Here is a 12,816-nt window from a genome sequence, read left to right on the forward strand (position 1 = left end):
GTAAATATACGGCATAGTCCATTTTCGGACTTGTTTGCGGCGCCGTATATTTACGTCGTTGACGGTCAAAGGGTATATATATATATATATATATATATATATGTATATACAGTGAAGTAGACGCGTGTATGAAGCGGTTTATTGACGTTTCGGCCGGGGTCCGGCCTTCATCAGATGATGATGAAGGCCGGACCCCGGCCGAAACGTCAATAAACCGCTTCATACGCGCGTTTACTTCACTGTGAATATTTACCCGGACCCAGAACTGCTTTTCTTTTTTTTCTGCTCTCTCTCTCTCTCTCTCTATATATATATATATATATACATATATATACATATATATATATATATATAACATATATATATATATATATATGTTGTCATAAGCAGAATAAAGCAGTTGCTGGTCACCGCCAGTGCCTGTCTCGTCTCTTTGTTGTGGGTTATCCTGGGTGTTTGCGCTGAATTTTTTCACCTTAAAAACACGTGGGACTGGCACATTGGTTTGCTGGTTGTCGGCCAGCCAAACTGAGCTGTTTGCCAAAACGTGCATGTGTGTCCAAAATTTGCTGTTTCAAGTTCTTCTTGCTTAGGGTTTATCACGTCTCTGCTACCAGAATATATGCTTTGAACTGCGTGGGAACAAATATCTTGCTTTGCCGTAGCCAACATTGCCTCTGATCTTGCATTTTCAGTTTTGTTGTAGCCGTAGAAAACCTACTGAAATAAAGCACATGGTCAACAAAATGCTAGACTTATTTCATTTTATCCAGCAATTCGTTACAACACTATATTATGTTATATACAATATATTCATTATCTCATGGTTTGGTTATATTTTGAAAGCTTTGACAGTCCCACAAGTTAAATGTTTTGTAAGGCCAAGGTAATATTCGCAGATTTTAGTGGCGCTACTGTTTCCTTCACAGTTGGTTGCAGCACAGTTTTTCTGTTTAACTTGTGTGCAGGTAATCAAGCGCCGTGTTGTCCTGGGCCATGCGGAGTCTGTGCGTGTGACCCTGACAAGAGCCAAGAAGAAAGATGGTGTGTTCAAGTGCATTTTGATATTTGAGATTTGGTGTTTTTCACCACGTTAGTACACAACAGAATGTATCTAGATGGCTAGGAAAGCCAGAAAGAAAGCTGCATTTTATCAGCTAGACCAGCCCTGCGACCCCCAGGTAACAAAGGCAGCGATAAAGACAGGTAACACAGGACAATTCAAAATGATGGTTTCATTGTTTTGTTACAATGTGGAAGGAACGGTGACACAGGAAGCTAGTGGAAAACAAGGAACAGACAAGAAGTGAAGCACAAATCGGAGCACTCATCCCGTAAGTTAGGGCTTACATTGAGGTTTTTGTGCGGCTTACGATCACACACATGAAGTGTGCAGAATGTGGGAGTTGGGCAGATCACAAAGATGCAGCCACCGTAACTTCCAATAGTTGTCATGCTTGCTGCACCTTTCCCCCGTTTTTATGCTCCCAAAGAAATGCCAGGTGTCAAGGATTCTGGTGTCTCTGGTGCAGGATATGAATACGTAAGTGGTCTACCGTTTATGATTGCTTTAATTTCAGTTAGGGTCTTGATCATGTGATCATAATCTAGGAGTTACTTTAGAAGAACTCGCCTCAAGCTGTCTTTCACCGATTGCACTATACACTCTCAAAATCCACTTCACTAAGGAGCATGTTTAGCAAAAACTTTTCACATAATGCCATGCATTGACAAGTTATCTCCATCCTCGCTTTCCCCAAACACTGTCATACAAACTGCCAAGTTCATGAGTCACATGCTTAAAGCACTGTCAAAGCTTAAAGTATTGTCAGAGTACACCACAATGGGAAGTAGACGATGTGCAGCAAGTGGCAGAAATCCTCTAAGAAACTGTCGGCTGTTGAGCGTAAGACAAGCTCTAGGGGAACAGCATGAACCACCATGCACATGAACGCAGAACCTCGTAGAGCAGCCATTCCGTGAGGGCTGCTGCATGTTACCTGCTGCTCTGGAATATGCGGCAACACTTCTGAAAGGGCTACTTTCCGCAGCAGGCAGTGACACAAGTTTATGCTAGCGCCATCTTTACAGCAGCTAGACGAAAGCAGCTTCGAAGGGTTTTTGTCGTACACGTATGGTGCCACTGATCCGTCCCACACGGTTTTCAATGTATATGTACAGTGGTGATCTTATGTGTGATATTTCGCGTGTGTGTGACACCGCTGTTTGTGGTAGAGTGCTTCCATCGCTCTGGAGTCCCACAAAGTCATTTGAAATTGTGCTTCAGTTTACCGGTGCACACCGCTTGAGTTGTTTACCCCCTGGGACTTGATCATGTGGTCACATTCACATGCCTGCTACCTCCAAGGAGTGCGTGAAGGAAATACAATTGTTTGTTACGGTCGCGGCGCTCACCTTTCTGGTAGCACAGTGTGGTTCGGGTATTCCTGTACATTACAGTGTGCATAGGCCTGATTTCGGTATGACCACATGCTCTGCCTCTTCTCGCAGTGACTGTTCAAGGATTTCTTCTAAATTGTTTCTGGCACGTTTCTTCTTCTGATGAAACATGCTTTTAGGTTAACAAATTAATAGCCATAAAATTTGCTAGACGTTTTTCTCAATCTCTTACTGTATAGTGCATTTGTGTACATCTGTAGGTGCGAGTAAAGCATTTTTTAGAAAAAGTATTGCCTGCAGTAAGTTTTAAATTATTTCCTACTGCTGGAAACTGCAATAAAAAGAATGACCATGGGGGCACAGTTTTTGTGATAGAACTCGGCCCTCAAAAGGTTAAAAACCAGGCACATAATTGTACCAAGTACTGCGCTGAATGATTTGAAGCACAAAATGTGACCTTTCTGTGAAATTTAAGCAAGAATACAGCAGTGGGAGGTTCAGAATATTTTTTCTGTTATTTTCAGTGAAGAACACTCGTCCCTGTATTCTATTCAATGTACTGATCAAGTCATACCCCCTGGCTCATTGCAGTACAGGCTATGACTGAAAGGTTCTGTTGAGGAGGAGGACAGTCGAGCAGCATAAGGTGGAGAAATGTGTGTCATCACGGCATGCTCTGTATTTCCTATGAAAAGTGCCTGTCATCAACTTGACAACTAAATCCAGATGATATTGGCAATATGGATCACAGGACACATACAAGTGGACGTACAGTTGTGTTGTTCCCTTCCATCTCCTTTTCCCCCCTTATGTCATCTTATCTCTTTATGTCCTTTTTTTATTGTTAACTCTCCTGTCCTTTCTCTCTATTCCATTGCCCACTAACATCTTCAAGGCCACCACGGTCACAGGAGGGTGACAACTGTATAAAGCAAATGGTCAATGCTTCTTACTGTTGTAACTAACCCCCAAAAAATCTAGCTTCCCTTTATTCTTCTTTCTGAAAAGTGAGACAGTGTTCATGGACCTTCCATTTCTTTGCCCCATTCTTGTCCTCTGTAACAAATTACTACCACTGGTGGGTAAAAAAATTGCAGTACTGGAGTGAATCACATTGTTTGATTCTCCCTCTCCTTATTTTACTTTGCACAGCTCCTGTGCTGGCATTGACCCTGTTTGCAATGCACTCCTCCACAGTGCATCTTCTCTGCTCTCTGGAGGTTATTGGAAAAGAAATCGTCCACCTCACTTTACAGAAGGTCTTCTGTATTCCTGTGTCATCCCAGTGACTGCAATGACATCCACTGGATATCCACTTGACATCTGTAATCAGGACACGGATATCCCAGGAATGTGTTCAATATGTCTAGTGGACAACCCTCGTACCATTGTTTGGTTGCACCTTCCGTGCCTACAAGGGGCACCACAAGGACCATTTGCCTACATGTCATGGACATAACGGGGCCTTTTGTATGGTGTTTGCTAGATCAAATATTACCTTCACTGTACCCCAACAACACACAGGCATCCTATGGACGTACGAAGGATGTCTCATATGAGATTTTGTTGACATCCTGGGTTAATCCCAAACGCTACCCAAGTGAGACAAAAAGAAAACGACCTCTCTGGGATGTTCCAAAGTGACTGCACGTGGTACTTGGTTGGGATGCCTTGTTTTTTCTCGTATACTGGACTGTCGCAAAGGTTTTCAACATGATAATGAGGAAGAAGGGCAAGTGTAGAACGTGTCACACTGCATATGGTACTTGATATGTACGGCGTATGTTTTTAGTTCTTGAACACTGGGCCTGCCATGGAGGCGCCAGTTTAAAAACTTAGGAAGAAACACCTGTACAGAAAAAATAACTTTATTCTGTTCAAAGCAGTGAACATAAATAATAAAGGGCACCTCACCAGGCCATTTTGAGCTGACAAGCGCAGAGCATATATTGCGCAATAACAATCGTGTCTGCAAAGTATTACATCGCTACGCACCATGGAAAGATTTGAAATTTCAATCCAAGCGATGTTTCCTTCTTCATTCGCGGCCGCCGTGCTCCAAGCCAGACGGTGACGTAATTGTGCCCCTGCACCTACGTAATCATGTCTGCAGTGTGACATTGCTCATGGTGACCTGACTACAAGAATTATTCAAGACATCCGTTATCTATGCTATCGGTTGCTTGAATTGACGAATTGAAGTTTAAAGAAATAATAAAACGCGCAAATGGAATGTCTGCGTGATTTTTGTTTTACTTCGCACCGAAGCAAGAGAGATGTACTTCCTCTTCGTCTGCTTGTTCCCATGGTCATGCGGTCACATGTGCAGGTACCGAAACTATGCCATTTTCTACCGTGTTCCAGCGCATGATCATACTATGCGATTCGCTTGTTCTGCCTCACTATTTGTGTATCACTGAATTATACCGCTAGCCATGTTTTCTTGTGCACAGCGCGCAAGATCGTGCACTGCGTGAACGAGACAACAGCTCATGGGCTGTGCGGTCAGCGAAAATTCGTAGCGCAGGAAAAAAGAAGAAGAAAAAAGAGGAGAAAAAAAATGTGAAGGCAGCGCCTGTGAAGTATGCGTCACACGATCCTCGTGGTCCGGTGTGGGAGAATGCAGGGAAGGAATTTCGCTTGCATATGCTAGACGGGGCGTCTTGCTTGGCAGAGGAGCCTGCCTGCTGAAATCATGGTTTTGCGGCGCTGAAATATTTCTATCTCAGCTATTAGCCGATTAGCCGATTTGAAAAATTTTTTTGGCAGAACGCTCCCTAGAAGACACTTAACAACTTCCAGTTTTTAAACAAAATTTGCTATGGGGCCTGGTGAGGGGCCCTTTAAATAGAAAACTACTGTGAGGATAAAAATTGGCAAGCTTAATTTGTAAGCATTCCCTGAGCTCACACAAAGTTTCACACATACATAATTAACGAATAATTCAGGTAAATGTTCCACAATTTTTTTTTGCATTACAGCTCTATAAATTGACAATGATCTAACTGGCAAGCTTTATGTTGCACTAAAAGGGAAAAAAAATGAGTATTGTAAAAACGGTTGTGAGCCCCTTTACATAACTGTATCGCAAAATGGGTTTCTTCATGCTGAGTCGGCCTCTGGTGATCTCTGCTGCTGCCCTCTCGGGAGCGTGTCGAAACCATGACATGCCTGCTTTTTCTATGTCTTTCGGGTTGGCACTGAAAGATCTGTCACTAGTCGAGCTGCCTGCACACACATCCAAAACATTCATTTTTTTTTTAAGTCAGCAGGGTATCTTTGGATCGAAAAATTGAAACGATCACAACCATTACTGCCTCTCGCTTGCTCAAATTTCTTGAATAATGATGCCCTTGGTAGTCATTTAATATTTACATATAAGCCAGTTTTTAAAATAGCATACAATATATACCCAACAGTAACTTCACCCAGTTGTCTAACAGTAACGGGTGCTTTGTGGATTGTCCACCTTGTGCCTTCGCATTCTGCACAAGTATTGCGTAGGTGTGTGCACAGGTTGTATGAAATATCCTCAGGGGATTCAGGAAAATTATGCACAATGAAATGTTAAAAATAAACAATAAGAAATGAAAGAAACATAAGGCGAAATCTTCCGTAATGAAAAATAACTTACTACACATCAGCTTGCAGACATTCAGGTCAGTGAACTTCATCCCTTTCGCTCCAAACCAGCTGTGCTGTACGGCAACATTCCAAGATATCATGCTTTTGAGGATGTGAGATGTTTGTTGCTGTTCGCTTTCACCTCCTTGTATGGCCAGGTGCTTGAAAAGTACCCCAAAAAGTAGCAAAATTAATTACGTTACGTTACGAAGCAAAATCGTTACGAACTTGTCCAAGCAAGATTCAGTACACGCGAAACTAGCTGTGGCACATGGCTGAGCTGCTTTTCGCTAACTGCGTTACAACCCCGGGCGTGGCCACTGTGCTTGAGAAGTACCCCAAGAATTAACAAAATTAATTACTATAATGTCCGGGATCGGAGAAAGCGTCACGAACTTGTCACAGCAAGATTAAGTACATGCGAAACTGCGTCACACAGCCGAGCTGCTTTTCGCTAACTGCATCACAAAGCTGGCGGCAGCGAATGTGCCCAAAAACTACCGAAATAAGTTGCAGTAATGTTGGGGCCTATAGAAAGCATCGTAAACATCTCCCAGTACGAGTCATTAACTCAAGTTAACTGCTAAAGGACAGCCGAGCTGTTTTTTGCTGATTGGGTCACACATCTCTGTTTCATGGCATAAATGCCAAAATTGCTTGAAATGCATCGCAGACTGTCAAACAAAATTTTTCACCTTGCTGTAGTCCAATAGCGCAGTGGTGTGGTGTCGAAGTGCAGAAGGAATGCAAGAATACGTTGGGAGCCCAACAAACCGGCTACATCAACCAAAAGAAACGGGTCGATGAACAGGCGAACTTCACAAGCACAGCCGACCTCGCTTGCTTCGGTGGCGTGTCTGGCGCATGACGCATTCATCTGGCGCATCTGACATGCCATAGCTTGTTGCTGGGTGATGCAAGAAAAGTAAGTTGCAAAGTATAAGTTCATTTATATGCAGAACTTTTTAGTTTTAGCAGGAAAGAATAAAAGATAAATGAAATGCCTGCAAGTTCATTTCACATTCTTTTTATCCAATGCTCGCGTCAGCTAACGGATGGGGCGAACACTAGACGGGATGTGTTCCTGTCGCGAGTTTTCACCGAGTGTCCCCTGATGTTGAGTTTCTTTCTCTATGGTTCTGCGTAGTTACACTTTTGCTCAAAACGAGAGAAAATGGTGATGATAGAGCGTGAAAAAAAAGAAGACTAAAATATTTATATACATCTTAAATTTGTGCATAAAGATAGTTATATTTACACAATACTTATTTTTTACTAGTATTTTGATAATAACAAATAAAATATTTACTATAAAAAGTTGAAGTAAAACTGAAACAATTAAACCCCCATTATTTCGGTGTCATGAGCAACATGCTGTGGCAATCTTGCGAAACAGAGCGCTGCACTTGAGGAAAAAGAAGGTTCTGAAGTCAAACAGTGCACCCACAAAGTCAAGAACGATGGCACGATTCTTTATATCAACAGTCTCAATCCGTTCACAAAAGCACTAAGTTAACAAACATAATGAATTTTATTTTTGCATTCCCCATTTTACAGGATTTGCTCAAAAGGATACAAAATCAAGTAAATGATAACAGGCTCACATTGTAACATTTTCTTACATGTAGAAAGACACCGACGAAAGAGGCTATTTATAGGCTATTTACACTGGACTGGAGCCAAAGCGCCAGGCCGACATTCACTCGCGCCAAGGGCACAAACCCACTTCGTCGTCGTTCTCGCGGCGGCTCGTCCTTTGAGCATCTCTCGATGACACCGTAATAATATATTAATATAATAATATATATAATAATATGTATATGCGAGTTACAATGCGCACAAATGAAGTGAGTATGCTGTGTCCAAATTAGGCCCCGCAAGGGACGTTTTTCGGAACATCTCCTGCATGCATCTACTGCATCTCCTGTGTGAGACATCCACAGGATGCCTGTAGGATGTCTGGTGTAGGACATGGGATGTTGGTGCAATTTTGGGACATCTCTTGGAGGTTTTTTGTTGTCGGGGAACATACTCTTAGACAAATTCAACGGGCAGAACTCCCACGCAGTATGGTCAGATTCATTGTATGCACGCATTATGCGCACGTGTACTCACAGAAGAGCAGTGTAGTGCCTATTCCTGTAGGCCTTCTACCAGACACAAGGAAATGTTGAAGTAACCGACATTTTTGAAGTAAATTGCATGAAAAAATAGACACGGTACAATGCACATGTGAGCTGCAGGCATGATACCTTCGGATTGTAATTTAAACATACGAGAAAACATAATTCTGTTATGGGGAGACTGAAAAACAAAAACGTTCGTGTGCAAATATTTGGGATGTCCATGGTAGGATATCGAAAATTGGAATCCGCCATGGTTGATTAGTGGCTATGGTGTTAGGCTGCTAAGCAACGAAGTCGCAGGATTGAATCCCGACCCTGACGGCCACATTTTGATGGGGGCAAAATGCAACAAAGAGCTGTGTACTTAGATTTAGGTGCATGTTGAAGAACCCCAGGCGGTCCAAATTAATCCGGAGTCCCCCACTACGCTACGCCTCATAATCAGAAGGTGGGTTTTGGCTCATAAAAGCCCATAATTTATACGTTATCCAAAATTGGACGTCTCATGGATGTCCTATTTGTCTTTGAAACGGCGCACAGACATTGAGGTATGATTTGGATGTCCTATGAAGTATTTTCACTGACTTTTGTTCCTGTGGCTGTCTGTGCCCACAATTTATTGTTGGTGAGCTTTTTGGCATCTGTACAGGCAATACTCTCCAGACACACAGAGAGCATTCACGTACAGCACACTTAGGTCTCATGCATTCTTTACCTGTCCCTGACGACAGCTGTGATTGATAGGTAGAGTGAGGCACTTGATGTAGTGCGTGAAAGAGCAGTCTCTTACAGTAACAGAAAGGTGGACAAGGCCAGGGATGGTGCGGTGAGATGTACAAGGTGACTTGGGTTCAAACAGCATGTGGTAATTGGAGATCACTGGGTGATGCTTTTGTGTTGTGGTGAGATCTGAAGCAGCATGATGGTTTCTCAGATTTATTCATTTTGAGTGCAGTGAGTGACCTAAGTGCATTCCCATGAGCAGCCGAGGCCACATGGTGCAGCAGCTTATAGCCAACCCTTCTCTGCAGACTTTGGCATTGTGCTTGGCTGCCGCATCTTTGTCAAGGAAGTGTGCAGTAGGTCTGTGGCAGAGCGGGACGGCACGCTGCAAGAAGGCGACATCGTGCTCAAGGTGAGGCACTCGCATGGGGTCCCAGAGATGGCTGTGCTATGTGGCCATGAACACTGCATGCTCTGGCTGCCACCTAGTTTGAAAGAACAATGGAGATTGTTTAATATTATCATGTTTTCCATCCTTTGAACATGTCCCAGTCTATGCAAGTGATACTTATCTGTAATTTGTATAAATTCTGTTTCTTCATCTGGAATTGAATACTATCTGACCAAATAATTCAGTTTGCTTTGTATATGCTTTGTATATAGAGTTTAATAAAGAGTTTCTGAAAGACAAAACAGTGCCATAGATGGAGGTCAGATAAAGGTTACGAAACTCCTCAGTTTTGGTGTGGGCATTTCAAATTGGGAAACAGCAACATGATCTTCAGCGGAACATGCAACTGCTCTGTTAAATGTGACTTCTCTGTCACCATTTTTATGCGAACTTGCCTTGTTGTCAATGTATATGTGGAGGCCATGGGCTATTCAAGCTCTTGTAGCTTTTATCCTCGACCCCTTCATCCTTATGATGAAATCAATCAATAAATCAATCAATTTTCTACTCAACAGAGGGACAGGTATTAGCCACGGTGTTAGAAATAGGTTAGTTGGAGTGACGACATGTCAAAAAAAGTGAGAATCTGGCACCAGTTCTTTTTCTTGCCGAAAGGTGGTGCGACATATGTCGGGGCTTGCTTGGCCATGCCTAGAGGCTTATGCAATCCGGTTCTTGAGGGTGTTTAAAGTGATCATAGGGGCTTGTGAAGAAAGTGTGGTTGTGCTATATCGTGCGCATAAGTTAAAGATGAATGCTTTGAAAAGTTTTATTCGTGCGGGCTCAGTATGCAGCAATAGAAAGCTCATAGTCATCATGTCTTGCTTTGGCGATGCGCCTACCTGGTTAATGGATGAGCAGCCGACTCCGTGGCGTGTTCTAGTAAACCGAAGCATGCGTTGATTGTATTGCATTTGCTCTTAATTTGTTCTCACAAGATCACTTCTACGTAGTTTATGGTCAATGTCGTATAAAGAGCAAACATGCACCACTGATGCATAATGTGTGAGACATACTTCCACTCCATAACGTAAACAAACGGGTATCCATGTGAAACTGACACTCGTTTTGTGCAGCAGCAAAGATGGTCTGTGCAGAAGCATTTGAAACATATACAACGAACATCTGTGATAAATCACCCAATTAAAGCGCAAGTATTGATCGGAACATAGTACAGGTGTCATATTGCAGCTGAGGTCAAGCAACCAAACAGAATATGTGCTGTGTACCGCTAATTTATTTGCTAATCCTGTACACATCTGCGGTGAGCAGAGTGCTTTAAGGTGCAACCGTGTTAAGGGAGAATGCAGTCAAGTGGGCGACAGCTTGTGATGGATGGCTATAAAACTGTTCTCTGAAGCAGGTGATGTGCTTCTGTGTTTTTAAATAAATAATAGAAACAAATCTGTAATAATGCATTGACAAGTTTATTCACAGTATTGCAGCAGAACTGATAGTTGGACGAGTTGGTACGAATTCATAGCGATATATTTTGCGTGTACAATTGACAAAGACACAGTGAAGGGGGACACATGAGCACGGTAGTATTGACATTACCTATGCAATACACAATTTTGCCTTAAGAGAGCAGTTATAGCTCGAGGAATAATAACACCACTATGTGCCCTGTGGAAAACTATATTGTATGGGGATGCCAAATAATACGAAAAAAATGGCCAGGTTAAGCCAAGAATGCGTTGCATATTGCACGAGTTGGGGCCCAGCTTTTCCTCCGGCTGTCGTGACGTCATGTCACGTGGTTGCGCTAAAGGTCAATGGTGGCTGCCCGGCCGCGCCCAAGGGCTGAACTGAGTGATTGCAATATGCAACGCATAAAAATAGAAGCAACTTAATAACAAACATCGCAAACTTAAAAGAGAATAGACCCACATATGAGACTTGCAGCAATGAACAATGGCTCACACCCTCAATGGTGGCTGCCCGGCCGCGCCCAAGGGCTGAACTGAGTGATTGCAATACGCAACGCATAAAATGCAGAATGGTGCTCAATACAGTCAACCAGAAAAAGAAAACCCACTTTGTTTATTGGATAGTACATTATTTATACCAGCACAGCACATGCACAACATAAAGGTGTAGGAACATTTTAAAACAAAAAACAATACTAGACAAGCTTTGAAATCTTCTGCAGCTTCTGTGTCTGTGTCTCACAGCAGCTTGCAGTACTGTCTCATTCTGATTATCAAATAATAATGAAGCACTTGCGACATAACATCATTCTTGTGCTGATGACAGGAAAGAGATACGTAAACTAATTTTCTAGTACGTATTCTACTATTGTGTCATATGCGCGCCTTTCACTAGCATGTTAGCGAAATACTTTTCCTACTTCTTTCAAAACATGAACAGTGAAGCATTTGGGTGCCCTAATCCTTCTCACGTGTTGCACACTACTTATTCTGCTTCCAGCCTTGATTTTGCATTATTTGTAGCTGTAAAGCCAGTGCCTCGGGCAGCCTGGAAATATTGTTGGGACAGCATCTTTTACCAAAGCAGTCCTCCTTGGCCTACTTACAAGAACATCTCCTTTGTGTAGCACTTCTCATGATGTGCTGACAAATCGCGCGTCAAAATGTTTTTTGCTAACAAAGTCTGTTGGTTGCAACTTGCGATCCTTCCGTGGAATAGTAAGTTGCCAAACCTTAAAGCAGTCCTCTTCCTTCAGAGCATCAAAAAGGGACACTTTCTCCGTGCACAAATTGTAGCCCGAGTTACAGCGCACTACAAAACACTTCTTGCCTATCTTATAATCATTCAATGTACTACTTACTCTGAAATCAGAGTGACATGTCAGCAGCAGCAATGAAACACGCGCACAAGCACAATGCAAAGAAAAACTGGTAGCAGTCGTCACATGTTCAGCTGTGTAAACGACGTGGCCACCATGGACACGGCTCAGGTGGTTAGGAATCGAAAGTCTCTCGGCACCTAGCACTCCCTGGTGGAGAAAAAGAGAAGCATGTCTTCATTTTCTGTATGGCGGCTGCGTGGCAGAGGCGGGGTGTCGTTTCACCTAACCTATTCTAACACCATGGTACACAAAGAAAATGATGACAGACTTCTAAGATGAACGCTCTATTGATCTAGCTCAACTTAAAGGCCTCCACACCAGGCCACATAGCAAGCTTTGGTTATACACGGGAAGTTGTTACGTGCCCTCTAGAGAGCGTTCTACTGGAAGAATCTTTTAAATCTGTTCATTAATAGCCGAGATAGAAATATTTCACTGCCGCGAACCCATGATTTTAGGAGGCGAGCATCACCGCCAAAAGAACGCTCTCTCCACTTGGTCCCGTCTAACCTCCATAAGTGAAATTCCTTCCCTGCGTTCTCCCACACTTGAGCTGGAGGATCGTGTGATGCATCCGTCATGTGCTCCGCCTTCTTCCTTTTTTTTTTCTTCTTGCTTTTTTGCTACGCACTGTGTGCCTTAAAAGGTGTGAGTGAAAGTGTGTGAGGATGATACAACAA

The 12,816-nt window shown here is 42.8% G+C and overlaps 1 protein-coding gene across 2 annotated transcripts in view; it reads left to right on the plus strand.

The window, feature by feature from the left end:
* pyd (zonula occludens-like protein polychaetoid) overlaps positions 1 to 12,816 on the plus strand; it is a 448,973-nt gene that overhangs the window by 156,081 nt on the left and 280,076 nt on the right. For both annotated transcript variants that reach the window (XM_065435932.2, XM_065435931.2), the window contains exons 5-6: positions 969 to 1,044; positions 9,182 to 9,285. In XM_065435932.2, the coding sequence (XP_065292004.2) occupies positions 969 to 1,044; positions 9,182 to 9,285 (180 nt within the window). The remainder of the gene's footprint in view (positions 1 to 968; positions 1,045 to 9,181; positions 9,286 to 12,816) is intronic.

The sequence above is a fragment of the Dermacentor albipictus genome, chromosome 4, assembly GCF_038994185.2.
Source record: "Dermacentor albipictus isolate Rhodes 1998 colony chromosome 4, USDA_Dalb.pri_finalv2, whole genome shotgun sequence".
NCBI lineage: Eukaryota > Metazoa > Arthropoda > Arachnida > Ixodida > Ixodidae > Dermacentor > Dermacentor albipictus.